At 33.0% G+C, this 15,085-nt stretch overlaps 1 protein-coding gene and 1 pseudogene across 1 annotated transcript; both read left to right on the top strand.

The window, feature by feature from the left end:
• Positions 1-1,679: 1,679 nt before the first annotated feature.
• On the top strand, positions 1,680-2,801 carry LOC148789314 (zinc finger BED domain-containing protein RICESLEEPER 2-like; annotated as a pseudogene).
• A 3,490-nt stretch (positions 2,802-6,291) lies between these two features.
• On the top strand, positions 6,292-10,402 carry BETA-VPE (beta vacuolar processing enzyme). The gene is given in 9 exon segments (NM_001304404.1): positions 6,292-6,510; positions 7,409-7,573; positions 8,235-8,391; positions 8,542-8,627; positions 8,702-8,901; positions 9,261-9,309; positions 9,403-9,612; positions 9,774-9,980; positions 10,070-10,402. Coding segments are annotated over 9 exon segments (1,470 nt in total). The 5' UTR covers positions 6,292-6,297; the 3' UTR covers positions 10,253-10,402.
• Positions 10,403-15,085: the final 4,683 nt, after the last annotated feature.

The following is a 15,085-nucleotide window of genomic DNA, read 5'->3' as shown; positions in this document are numbered from 1 at the left end:
TAATTATATTTGTTGAGAGAGAATCTCTTTGCAGTGATTATATTTAAGTTAGGATAATTTGGTTAAAATTGTGGATTAGTTACTTTGATGAAATACAAATTCTAAAATAGTGTCCTCCACAATCAAAACGGGCCATCTACCTCTAAGTACACATTTTGGAAACTTTAGCATTAGGAGAATTTGGAGTTTAAAAAAATATGTGAAGAGTTAGATAATTGTGGCAAACACGGTAAGAATGTTTTAGAAGTTATAGAACTAAGTTTTTTTACTTGTCCAGAAACTCACGGTGCTTGTAGAAATTGGATCAATGTTTATCATCTGAAGCATGTTTCCCGAATTTCTCCAGTGCAAGAGAATATATTGCTTTTCTCTTCATTGATGTTCCAGTTGCCACCAACTTGACCGCCTGCATTGAATAAAACAATTGTATATTGCAAGTTATCAAGTAACAAATTATTAGCAATCCATATCCTCTTCAGGAAATAGATTTAGAATAAATTTTAAAATTAGACAAAGTATTGTTCCCCAATATCCCATCAATTTGGTGAAACTTAGAAGTCTCAAAACAAAGTGTTTATTTTAAATTTCTTATTATTTTGTCACTTAACTACATTCATTTAATTATGCTTTAATATTGTGGGTTTTTTTTTGTTCTCTAATTAGAATATATCTTTTATTTCAGTTTCAAATGTCAATTTATGATGGAATTAGAAGTCACTCTCAGTCTCAGTCTAACTCATCACCGAATGCCCAAACTATAAATATGGATGGATTGAAAAATCAGGTTAGTGGTGATCGTCTTGAGAATGTTGAGCATTATATTGCTGATAATATTGATAAGGAGTTGGATGGAGAGGACGAGGAGGAAGATCTTTTAGGTAATTCTAAAAAAAAGAAAAAAGAGGGTAGTGACTTCTAGATCACCGTGGCGGGAGCATTTCATGAAATTTCATTGTGAAAAGAATAATGTTCAAAAGGCTAGATGCAAATATTGTAGTAGAGAGATCAAAGCCGATCCAAAAGCACATGGAACTAGACCTTTGAAGAATCATTATGAATCTTACAAGAAAAAAATTCCAAGAAATCACCAGAAATCAGAATAGATTGTCTTTCCAACCAACTCGCATGGGTGATAGAGACGCCCATCTTGTTAATTGGAGATCTGAGCAAGACAAAATTAGAGAAGCTTTGTGTCACATGCTGGTTGTGGATGAACTTTCATTTAAGTTAGTCGAACATCCTGGATTTAGGTATTTCTTGTCTGTTGCATGCTCGATGTTTGCTATTCTATCAAGAAGAACAATAACGAAAGACATTTTCAATATATATGTGCATGAAAGAGCAAGATTGAAGTCGTTTATTAAAGATCATGCTCAACGGGTTTGCATCACTACAGACACTTGGACATCTATTCAAAAAGTCAATTATATGTGTCTCACCACTCATTTTATCGATGATGATTGGAACTTGCACAAAAGAATTTTGAATTTTTGTCCAATTATCGGGCATAAAAGTGAAGAAATAGGTAAAGGTGTAGAAAAATGCTTGCTTGATTGGGGTGTTGATAGGGTTTTCTCTATCACTGTTGATAATGCGTCTTATATGATGGGGCTATAGTTTACTTGAAAAAGAATTTTGAAAATTGGGGGCAAAACATCTTAGGTGGGAGATATGTGCACATGAGGTGCATGGCACATATAGTTAATCTTGTTGTGCAGGATGGTTTAAAGGGTGAGCATGAGACTATCTCTCATATTAGAGGGGCCATCAGGTATATTAGGAATTCTCCAGCTAGGTACAAGAAATTTCAAGAGTGTGTTGAATTTGAAAAATTGGAAACGAAAAAAATTGTTATCTCTTGATGTACCCACTAGATGGAACTCCACCTACTTGATGTTGGAGACGGTTATAAGCCTTAAGATCACATTCGATGCTTATGAAGATATAGATCTTGCCTATAAGACTGATCTTTCGAGGCAACCATTTGATGGGATACCGACTCATTATGATTGGGAGAAAGCAAAGGTATTGGTGAAATTTTTAAGGCATTTTTATAATCTTACGTTGCGCGTTTCTGGTGCCTTGTATGTCACATCTAATCTGGTTTTTCGTGAAATATGTGAAGTTGACTTGCTTCCCAGACATTGGTTAAGTAGTAATAACGTTGAATTAAATGAAATGGCAAGAAAGATAAAAGAAAAGTATGACAAATATTGGGGATCAATTGAAAAGATGAATATGATTTTATATTATGCCGTGATCCTTGATCCCCGTCATAAGTTGGAGTTCATTGAATTTAGTTTTGATAAATTGTATGGTGGTACCGAAAAAAGCAATTTGATGAAAGAACAAGTGAAAGATGGGCTTTATGAGTTGTTTAATGATTATAAGTTGAGATACGGTCATATACTCTTTGAGGAACGCCAGGAAGCCACGGATCATCATTTAGTTGTGTTTCTTCATCATCTTTCTCTTCAGTAGGGACATCTATGCAATATACTGATTATGAGGCGACTCGTACATTCACCATAGAACAAGAGTTCAGTATGTACAAATCAAGTGGAAAAGGGGATCGCGTGAAATTAAAATTAGAGAAATATCTAATGAGGATGTTGAAATGCATAGAGACAAATTTGACATACTGAATTGGTGGAGAGTAAACACCCAAACGTTTCCAATTTTTTCTAAAATAGCTCGGGATATATTAGCAGTTCCAGTCTCAACTGTTGCCTCAGAATCCGTATTTAGTACCGGTGGTCGTGTTCTTGACACTTTTAGGAGCTCTTTGTCTCCTAAAATAGTGCAAGCACTTATTTGTACTCAATATTGGATACGAAAAGGCTCCAAACCAATTATAGGAGGATTTAAGTGAACTTGAAGTAGTTGAGAAATGTACTTAGTTATATATTTTTCTTGTATTTTGATTATTGTTCAATTCTATGTATTCTACTTATATATTTTACTTGTCTAACTATTTTCTATTTTATTGTAGAGTTGATTAAGTTGGGGGTTGATTCAATAATTATTGAGATTTAATGGTGCTAACTGCTACTTGTAAATTTTTGACAAGGTAATAGAACGGTAGAACCTCATTGTGTAATGTTACATTTTTAATTTGTTTGACTTTCTCTAATAGTTTTTGCACTTTGTATATTTAATGCTTGACAGGTCGAGAACTCGAGGATGAAAATGTGATATGATTAGCTGATTGCTTTTTCAGTCTGTAGGCATTATGATTTAGGAGGCCTTAACTGATTGAACTCTTTTTTTTAGGTATTTATGTAAAATTTAAGTATTTGTGTGCTGGATAAAGTAAGGCAATGAAATTCTTTCACTAGTCTCATAAGCTCTTTGAGAAGCTGTTGAGAGTAAAGAAGAATGCCTTTTTACCGGATAATCTAGCCAATTATCTTATTCTTATATATAGGTGCTCCTGGCCTCTACTTGAAGGTTAGCCCCCTCTCCTAGCCTTGAGGGAAGCGAAAGAAGTCAGGCAAGTGAAAGTTCAGTTGACTATAGCTTTTTGGCAAGCAGGAGGCTTGATGTAATTAAGCAGATCAAATTGTCGGCAAGCAAGTAAATTACATTTTAGACTTACATGGGCTTACTTTAGTGAATTACGTTTATTTTGAAAAATTTATTTTTTTGAAGCTGACAAAACCCGAACCCGACTGTCGGGTACGCGATTAGTCGGGTATCCGACTCCGTCGGGTTTGGGTTCATTTTTTTCCAACCCGACATGTCGGGTATCCGACCCCAAATTACCCGAACTCGAAAAACCCGACCCGATGTCCACCCCTATCAACAAGTAGATGTGGCAACTCATGCCACATTGTTTTTCCTTTTTTCTTGTTTTAAAAAAAAATTATTGTAATTTCCAAGTCATGTAAAAAAATCCGCTAATTAAATCAATTCCCCCAAACTCAATAATTACACATGCTATTTTTCTGCCACTTTGGAGAAAATCCCGCGATTAATGTCTTAAAATGAAGCAAATTAAAAGATCACTTTAAAATCCTAAAAAGTTAATGGACTAAAACAAAAAATAGATAAAGTTAAAGGACGAGAGATGCCTGCCTTTGATCCAACTCAACTTTTCTCTCTATTTTTGTACTAAAACTCACTTGATAAACTCGAGATTTGGTCCCATAACAATGCCACAAAATCCCAACTGCTCAGCCTCTTCCTTATTATAACGCTTTTTTTGCTATTTCGCAAAAATAAAGGTTTTTTTTTTTTTTAATTTTACCTCAAAATTTTACTATGCCAAAATAATTTAGAGAATACCAATCGATTTGATTTTGATAATTATCTAATTTTTTTGGCACTTCGACATAGGCATATTTAGTAAATTGAATTTTTTTAAATATAAATTTGAAATAGTTAAAAGTTAAATTGTGAAAATAATAATTATATATTTTTATTTAGTTTTTTAAACTTTTAACAAATAAAGTGATAAAAATAGTATTAAAATAATTAACATATAAGATATATTTGAGTTAAATATAAAAATAATTAAAATAAAATAATATTTTATATGATTCGATAAACCAACAACAAAATTTGGATACTGTATTTTTAAAAAAGACCTAACTATTGGACTGAAATTTGCAATAGGGTATGCTTTGATCAACTGAAGTTAAATAAAGGGGGCATTCTGCCTTTTTCCCCAAATTTTGGGTTTACCTACCCCCTTCCTTCCATAGTGGTACCTTTTCCTTAAAAACGGAATAATTATATTCAAATTTGGGGTAATTGTACGTAAATTTTTTATAATTTGAGAAATAATATTTAATACTGTTCATTTTTGTTTTCTAGTAAATATATTCCTTATTAAGCAAAATTTATCGAAATTACTGATATTAACCAAAAAATTAAATAAAAACTCATATTTGCCCACGATTAATTTATTACTGACTTATCGAAAGACAAAAAGATCTTTTCATGACCAAACTATCTTTAGACGTTCTTACACGTTAATATACATGTGAAGAGGTACATCTTCACTACGATGAAGAAACAAAATAAGATGCTTTTTCGTCTTGTGTAATTGGTTTTGAAATGTAACGCTATTTGGTATTTGATTTCAACTTAGAAACAATTAAAATATAAAAATTATTGAAATAGTCAATTTAAAATAATAGAATAAAAATTGTATCCATATATTATTAAAGAATTAAATGCAATTCATCCCTATAATATGTGAAATGAGCAAATATCATTCTTTGAAGAAAAAAATTGGCAAATTACTCGCGTATTTTAAAAAATGAAACAAATTACCCTCCTATTAAAGGTTTAGATAGATGGGTAATTTATTTTATTTTTTAAAACATATGGGGTAATTTGCTATTTTATTTTTTACAGTTTTTTTTCCTCATTTATCATATCACAATATGGTAAATTGAATTTTTCCCTATTATTAAAACAGTAAAAAAGAAAGTAATATTTTTAACCATGACTAATTACTATAATAGAAACAAAATAACAGTAGCAAATAGTCATTGACTACAGCCATACAACAGTCGTGGGCCGTAGTATCTGTGAGAGTAGCTAAAACATTTGCCATAGCTAAAAGTCATGACAAATATTTTTACCATGATTCTTAGCTATGGCAAATAAATTTTTCTTGTTGGAAAATTTATGATTTTGTATCGATTTTATTTAGCGTATAGTTATTAAAATTGCAGGAGTTATTTTTTTTTTCTAATAAAAAAAAATTTGATTCAGCAAGCCTGATTCGGGACCAAATGATTCTGAATCATCAGATTGGGTCGATCCCAAATATCAATACGGGGCAAGAAGGATCCATTCCCGAACAAGCCTTGATCGGATCAGCCGCTTTTTTTTTTTTTTTTTACTAATTTGGTCGTGGGTCGGACTGGGCGCTCCGCATCTTGATAAGCGATCTTTTCACTAAATTAATTTTATTTAAAAAGCAAGTCAACAGATTACATGGTTTAATGATGCAAGTAATCATGAATGAAAACAGTTCGACCCGGAGACCTTTTTTCAACCTTCATGTTCAGATTTTCTCAGCTTTTTTTCACCGTAAAATTCGCCGAAAACCCGAGTTAAAAGAGAAATTCACTGCAAGGATGCTGTGACGATCGGCAAAGGAGTATTTAATACATTTGATTTCCAGCTGTTAATCATTCTCCAGCTATGGCCCCACCGCTGCTATTCTGCTCTCATAGGTGTCGCTCTCCTGTTTTGCATGGCTGCATACCGCCTGCTTTATATGTTTGTATACAAGTGAGAAATACTCGCACTGACACGCTGCATTGTGTGTATTCCAGAATGGCCTTTTCTTGTTTCGCGGGCCGGCTGATGATCTTGGTTCTCTGTGTAGTTGTGGCGCTGCCTTTTGCGGCCGCCGGAGGAGGAAGGCGGAGCGGCCCTTGGGATCCGATAATCCGGTGGCCGCTGGACCGCCGTGAAACGGAGGATAACGCCACCAGATGGGCGGTGCTGGTGGCGGGCTCAAATGGGTTTGGGAATTATCGGCATCAGGTGAGAGTTGTGAAGTGAAATCAGACTGATCAGTTGCTGATTCTTGCATGTGAAAGCGCGTTTTGGTGTTTGTTTTTTGTCAATCAATTTGGGCAGTCTTCTTTGAGATGAATTTGTGTTCTATCAAATTCTATAAATGGTTATTTACTTGATTTTCACATTAGAAATAGGTTCTTGGTTGGCTGGTAGCACCTTTTGAAATCATCAATTTAAGGTCAATGAAACTGTAGAGGACATAGTATGGGTTCACCGTAGAAAACAGGTTCTTGGACATTGTTATCATCTTGGAAACATAAGAGATTACTTACTCAGTCTAATCAAACAATTCCTTTCCTAGATTAGAGTATTGTAGTTTCAAATCTTAGATTTTAATTTTAAAAAGAATCAGAACTGAGCAAGCTCAACTCCTTGTATATAGTTAATGGAGTAGAACACCACAAGGAAACGACTCAATAGCAACGAAAAAAATTTAACATCGAGCTAATTATCAAATTAAATTTTTGTTTCTAATCTATCTTGTTCAATATAAAAAATTTACTTGCTAATGGGTTTACTTACTAATGGTTTTAGTGTATTAAATAATGTAGATTAACGTCGAAAGTTTTACTTAGTAATTATCTCGATGTTGATTTTAGCATAAAATATTTTTGTAGCTACTGAGGCATTCTCTTGTAGTGGAAGATCCAACATGATCATATGGAATAGAAAATGTAGTTTTTCTGATTTTCAGTTCCGGTTGTATACATATCAAATGGATTAGAATATTTACCAAATGGAGTAGAACATACCACAGTATATGGAATAGAAAATTCAGTCTTACAGTTTTTCGGTTCTAGTTGTAATTTCTTCACCTCCCATTGTGATACTGTGATTTAACTCGGTACCGTGGATTACGTAGGCTGATGTTTGCCATGCATACCAAATACTTAAAAAGGGAGGGCTGAGAGATGAGAACATTATAGTTTTCATGTACGATGACATTGCGATGAATGAGCTAAATCCAAGAAAAGGAGTTATAATCAACCATCCGACAGGTGGGGATGTCTATGCTGGTGTTCCGAAGGTAACATCTCGTATTCTGCATTTTGATGCACTAAAATTACTGCTGCATTCTACTTACTGGTTGCCTATGATTCATGGGATTCTTTGCAAATGTAGACTGGTATGGTCAGTCTTTACATCTGATGGCAAAGATTGATTCGTTGTAAAAAGTGTAAAAACGAGTATTTAAACTATGAAACATTTAGTTGGGGTACAAACTCGTTTCTAGGGCGATTCAGTCCAAGAAATATGAATGTTCAGCTTCTTGTTCTAAAGAAATTTGTGCTAATTTTAGTTGTATACAATATCCTGTGGTGGAAGTGGGGGTTCTGAGATGAGTCAATAACGTTAGGGATTGTAATTAAATTTGATGCTTCTTATTTTCTGGATTTTGAATGAGCGCCACATGGAATCAGGATACCACACCAAAGTGCGATCAGTAGTTAAACTACTCTATTATACAATTTCGAACGGTGGTATGAAATTTGTAGGTAATTGTAGTACATAGCCAACTTGGTAGAATGTGTTCTACAGAGGAGAAGAGGTTCGTGGCGTGCTCTTGAGTTACAATTCTTTCCACGAATGCAAATATCGGCAGATAGTTTTTCTTTTATGTTATGATTAAGTTAATATTACTTGTTCTTGATCTACGTTGAAAATTTCATTTTGGTTGTTCGTTATAGGACTACACTGGTGAGCAAGTGACGGCCGAGAACCTTTATGCTGTAATCCTAGGTGACAAAAGTGCCATCAAAGGTGGAAGTGGAAAAGTTGTTGACAGTAAGCCCAATGACAGGATTTTCATATACTATTCCGATCACGGTGGACCGGGAGTGCTCGGTGAGCCACTTGAACAACATCTGCACTCTTTTTCTATTTAAGAGAAGACTAATCTAGCATTCTTTTTCATATGTCCTTTTAACCTCTTCCCTGGAAAAAGGACATCTGAGATTCAATGAATGAGGTCATCAAGGATTCATTTTCTTTCAGGGATGCCAAACATGCCTTACCTTTATGCGAACGACTTTATTGAAGTTCTGAAAAAGAAGCATGCATCTGGCACCTACAAAGAGATGGTAATTAGTTACTTTTCTTTTGAGTGCTTTTAGGATGGAGTTCTCAATTTGTTGTTCCGGTGTTGTATTTGTAGGTCATATACGTTGAAGCCTGTGAAAGCGGAAGTGTATTCGAGGGTTTGATGCCTGATGATCTAGACATTTATGTGACGACGGCATCAAATGCAGAAGAGAGTAGCTGGGGAACGTACTGCCCGGGGATGGACCCTCCACCACCGCCAGAGTACATAACATGTCTTGGAGATTTGTATAGCGTAGCTTGGATGGAAGACAGGTACGCTTGTTCTACCGTGCGATAAATCTATTGAATTTCATCTAAGTATGATTATCTTACAAATTCATTATAATCTTGGACATGACACAAACAATTTTCTCACTGTAAAGCTAGCAATATTATATTTGGTGGGTATCTTTCAACAAGTCATCGAGGTCGTCATGAATATTTTTTATAGAATGTTGTTTGTCCCTTAATTCCCATTATATTTAGGGTATCATCTTATGATATCATATGGAAGTTTTCAGTGTTAGTTCCCTATATTTTGATCAATTGGGCATATTGTTTGCAAGCCCCTTTTTCTGTATTCGGCAGCAATCATCTTAGGCTTATCGACGATCTATTATATTTGTCTGCAGCGAGTCTCACAACCTCAAAAGAGAAACTGTAGAGCAACAATATCAACAGGTGCTAATCCTAAGCAAATGCTCGTATGAAAAACGCACATGATGAATGAAGCTAGCTCTTAGTAAATTTGTGGTGAATGGTATCTTTACGCAGGTCAAGGAACGTACTTCCAACTTCAATACTTACAATGCAGGATCTCATGTAATGGAATATGGGAACAAGAGCATCAAATCTGAAAAGCTCTATTTGTACCAAGGTTTCGACCCGGCAACTGAAAACATGCCTCCGAGCGAGAACCACTTGAAACCTCACATGGATGTAGTCAACCAGAGGGATGCAGATCTTCTCTTCCTATGGGAAAGGGTTAGTTAATCTCTTTACATTTTTCTATTACCGTACATAAAACATCATTTTGAGTTGGTCACATAGACCGTGTTTCCAGTTACGTGTAAACTAACTTCATTTGATTGTTTGAATCCTTGTTCTAAACTTTCATCGTTTGATTGTTTGATTCCATGTTCTAGTACAAGAGACTGGATGGTGGGGCAAAAAAGAAATCAGAACTCTTCAAGCTGATAACTGATACGATGCTGCATAGAAAACATATGGATGATAGCATAGACATTATCGGTGCATTCTTATTCGGCCCTGAAAATGGTCCTTCTATACTCAAATCTGTTAGAGACAGGGGCTTGCCCTTGGCCGACGACTGGGATTGCTTGAAATCTATGGTAAGCTCCCGTCGATATAAGAATTCGCTTATTGAATTTGTTCTTGCAAATTTTCACTAGTATCTCTAATTCGGGGTAAAAATCCTCAGGTTCGGTTATTTGAGGCACATTGTGGTTCATTGACTCAATATGGCATGAAACACACGAGGGCATTCGCAAATATATGCAACAGCCGCGTCTCATCGGCCGATATGGAGGATGCGTGTATGGCGGCCTGCCGTGGGCATGACTTTGCTGGGTGGAGTCCTTTGAATAGAGGCTACAGTGCCTAGAAATGTTGGTAATGTGTAGATATAGAAGTATGCAACTTGTTTGCATTTAAAAGTCATATATAAGTAGAAACATGTGCTTCCCCCAGCCAGCTTTACTTGGTATTGAATTCCTCCTCCTTGATAATTTTGGATATAGACTGGTAAAAGGTATGTTTTGGTGCATAGTTTTTATTTTTTTATTTTTAATATCGATTTATTTTCTATAAGTGTTAAATAAGTAAAGGTTTTAATGAAAAAGAATTTGATGAAAATATTGATAACGATTCTTAATTATTAAAAATAAATTTTATCCCAATATTATATGTTGGCTTTGAAATGGAGGGTGAAGGTTAATTATTGTGACAAGTTCTCAAAATCATTTTAAAAACAATTTTAAATATTATTAAAGCTTCTAGACCTGTATATAAATTTCTTTTCGAGCTTCATTTGTCTACAAAATTTCGTATTTTCGTAATATACTTTATTTTTTTAATATTCTTAGTTTTAGAGTAAAATACACTTTAACTCTCCTGATTTTATTCGTTATACAATATTTATTTTTTTAAATTAATAAATATAATATTTACTATTTGATTGGATAAAAATGCTTCTTATTTTGATATATTTTAGTATTTTGTACATTGAATCAGTATCAAATTATTTTTTAATTAATTTTCTAGTAAGTGAATGACTTCCGTTAAAAGTGAAGTATAACATATAAATATATAGTAGATACATAATAAATATAATATAATCAATAACTCATACATGCTTCTTAAAAGAAAGTAACAAATATATATGCTTTACTTAAAAGTAAATATTTTTAGAACCAATGAATAAATATATTTTATCATATTTTTTAGAGAAAATATGTTAAAAAAATCGATATGTAATTATTTATTTTTAGCTAATAGAATAGATAGTTAATAACTTAATTTATCACCAAATCAATAAAATTTTTTCATAAAATATTTTTGTGTATTTATTGTGCTCATTTATTAGTTAATTTTGAGCCTGTAGAAAAAATTAAATTATTTAACTCACTCACTTTATTATAAATAAAAGACATTTTTTCCAATTAAAATTTTTTTAATTAAACTTAAAATGCAAAATTATTAGAAATTTTTTTTTTGGAACGAAATATATATATATATATATATAATATGGCCAATATATCTAAAAGTTTTAGGGGTAGGTGTTATATTTGTTAGTTTAGGGGGGTAATTGTTACATGACAAATAATGCAGGGGCGCAAAGTGTATCTTACCTTTAGTTTTATGATGCGTCTTGTGTGTTTAATATTAATCTTTACTTATATAGATTTTTTAAGGAAAATTACACTTTCTTTTCTTGAGATTTGGTGTAATTATACGTAATTTTTTTGGATTTGAAAAATTACATCTTAGCACTTTTGAGATGAAAGCTAACAAATAAGTCATTTTATTAGTGAAAATTATTAAATTTGCTGATATTAACAAACTCGATTGACTTATTACTGATTTATTGCAGATCAAATAATATTTTTCGAACTAAACTGCCTTTATAACGGTTAAGATATACCTTCTCACATGCATTAAAATGTGAAGACGTATGCGGTTTATTTGGTCATAAAGAGATTTATTCAACCTGTAATAAGTCCGTAATAAGTCGATTAGGGTAAATAGAAAACTTTTTTCTATTTTTTTTGTTAATAACATCAATTTCGATGAATTTTGACTAATGGGGAGACTTATTTGTTAGACGAAAGCAAAGTTCATTTCAAAATGACAGAGGGTTTACGTATAATTACACCAAATCTTAAAGGAGGAGAGTGTAATTATCTCTCTCTCTCTCTTTTTTTTTTTTAAATAGGTTATTTTAGACGTTGTTTATATATGCGTATTTTTCTTGATTTTTTCTAGAAAAGTATAAAAAAGATTTTAAATAGTTTATTATTTTAAGAAGTTTAAAATTTAAAAAATACTAATGTACATGGTGTAATAGAGGGAGATTACATTTACATTCAGTTAAATTGGACACAAAATTAAGTATTTATGATAACGAAGTTATGAGATCAATTCTTATTTAAATTTATATTTATCTATTTTATCTTTCATTAAACTCATTTTGCTGTACAAGAATTACATTGATGTCTGACAGTTATCATAAAAAAGAGATTAATATTAAGGATTATGACAGACAAAAAGATGTTTTCTGTTTGTCCGAGGAAACAACACGGTATAATTGTTGAAATAGGTGATCAAAAACTAATTAGATTGACAATTAAAGAACTATTCAAACAATCTTAATTTAAGCGATGTCCCAACCAATATGGTAAGTATTCGTTTTCGGCACACGCATCTATTATGCTCACCAAATTACGTCAAGCACTGCTTGGACGTCACAACAGATGCCCACAGACCATTTTCATAATCGTGCAACAGTTGGACTGCGCATTGGTGGCGGTCATGAAATCAACTGTTTAGGGTTGGGTTTGAAATGTTCCAAGTCAAGGACCTCAAGTTTGGCATCGAGAGTCCTAATGAGACTTGTATTAAAAGTCGCATTCATTTGATGAATGCCATGTTTCATCGGTGACAAGCGTGGGATGTCTATGCAATTTTAATGGGTCGATTGGCTAAGTATCGAATCGACTGAACTGACTCGCGGGGATTGTCATATAGAAGTCTTGAAGGCTTGGTCAGTATGACTTTAGTCCCCGGTTTCGATAATACGGGAGTAGTCCTCATATTTGAGGAATCACGGTAGTCACGTGCATGCAATAACTGTATCTTAGATTTATACGAGAGGTGATCGTATCTCAGACATGGTCATCATAAGCCTTGTCTAGTGCAGTCAAAGTATGTAGCGAGGACAGTGGGTTCCAAGAAGAGGATCTGTCCCTTGTCAAAATGTGACAGAGGTATCTCCTATGCACTTGGAGATGTGTTAACACTTTATAAAATTGTGGCTAAAGTAATTGGTCGAATAGGAAAAAGAGGTTCTTATGTCGAGTAATTTGACGTAGCACGGTCTCAAGTATTAAGCATAGACGCCTAGTCCAGAATGGGCACCAACACCCAATTCCATGCCCTAGACTAAAGTCGGGAGACGGTAGACGGAAGGACCATACTCGTAAGGACTCGGGAGCCTAAAAGTTCACATGAAAATTCGCCTTGTCTCTAGTGCCATGGACCGTTGCTAGACAAGCACCCATGGTGATGGATTTTCTTGGTCAATTGATCAAGAATTATTAACTAAATTAAATTTGATTAATAATAGTGCTTGACACTAACCCAAGTCTACCTGAAAGGTAAATCTAAAGAGTCACATACAAATCATCGAGAAGGGACGGGAAATTAATTGGAATTAATTTCATAAGTAATTGGATTACTTAATAATGAGAGGGATTTATTGGATGGATAAACCCAATGATAAATTAATAGGATCAATTTATATTGGGCTTGCCCATGTTATTTAATAAGTTGGACTTATTAAGTAATAAAGACTTATTGGGCTCATATATTTAATTGGATTAAATATATGTTGGACTTAATTAAGTGAGTTTTACTTAAATTAAATTTAATTAAGATTGACTGGGCCTTGAATTTTAATTAATTAAAATCGGCCCAAGCCCATTAATTAAATTGGTAAAAATAATTAAAAAAAAATTATTGACTAACAAATCCACTTTTGAAAAGTACCATGGTAATCCTTCTTTATTTGGAATAAATGATTTTATTACCTTATGGATGGTTAAAATGAACCTAGACATATTTTAATGCATCCATTCAAACTATACATATGTATATTAGTTATTTGGAATAACTAATGAATGGATACATAAAAGCAAGAAAATAATTTTCTATACACCTTACTCCATTCGACCGCCCCTCTCTTGTATATACACTTGTTGTGTATTTTCTCCCTAATTTTCTTCTAACAAAGAGGATTGATGGATCCTAAACTCTGGTGTGGTGTGGACGCAACTTTAGAGGGTTTCTACGTTGAAACCTTGCGAGAACGGATCAAATGAAAGAGGTTTGACGTAAATCAAATCAAAAGGTAATTTCTGATTTATGATTTATGTACCTCTCGTATTTCATTCAACCATTAATCCCGTTAATTTTATTATCATTTATTGTTAACTACATCGAATGCATAGGAACTCCAAGGGTACACCTCCTGGGGTTATGGTTTTATTACGTTTCGTTTTTAATTTACGTATTTTATTATTACCGCTTCCGCTTGCGCATTCACATGCCGATCCACTCGCACTTCGAGGTGTCTTCAATAATGATGTAATAAGTTATTTAAGTTATTTTAAAGTTTAAATTATAGAATTAATTTGAAAAAATTCAAAATCTTTCTCATAACCATGTACATGCATCTCATGTAGAAAAGTATAAATACTATATTATAAAACATGAAAACTATGCTCTTTTAACTTGCATTCAATAATCCATTTCAATCTCGTTTTGAATTGAATTCGTGCATGAAGTAACTCTTCTCTAAAATAATAAATCATAAATTGTTAATTTATGTACATCAAACCCCAATAAAAATTTTAGAAAGATAAATACAGATGAATTTTTTGCCAAATTAAATATTGCTTGTTCCCAACTATTGAAATATTACGTAGAAAGATATAATTTTAAATAGAGTTTGCATTTTTTAATTTTTCATTCTTCTTGATCTCATTTTTATTTTCACAATTTATATAGCATAACTTATAAGTTTATATATAAGTATTTTAAAAGAATTATTAAAATAATACCCAATTAGTGGGAATCATAAAACAATTGTTTGTTCCTCCATTAAATTGTACTTATGTTATGTTTTTTATAATTTTATTTAATGCAAGTAAAATTTACA

Source organism: Sesamum indicum, linkage group LG1 (genome assembly GCF_026168435.1).
Source record: "Sesamum indicum cultivar Baizhima isolate 11 linkage group LG1, ASM2616843v1, whole genome shotgun sequence".
Lineage (NCBI taxonomy): Eukaryota > Viridiplantae > Streptophyta > Magnoliopsida > Lamiales > Pedaliaceae > Sesamum > Sesamum indicum.
The sequence above is the reverse complement of the archived record's forward strand: the minus strand, read 5'-3'. Positions and strand labels throughout refer to the sequence as shown.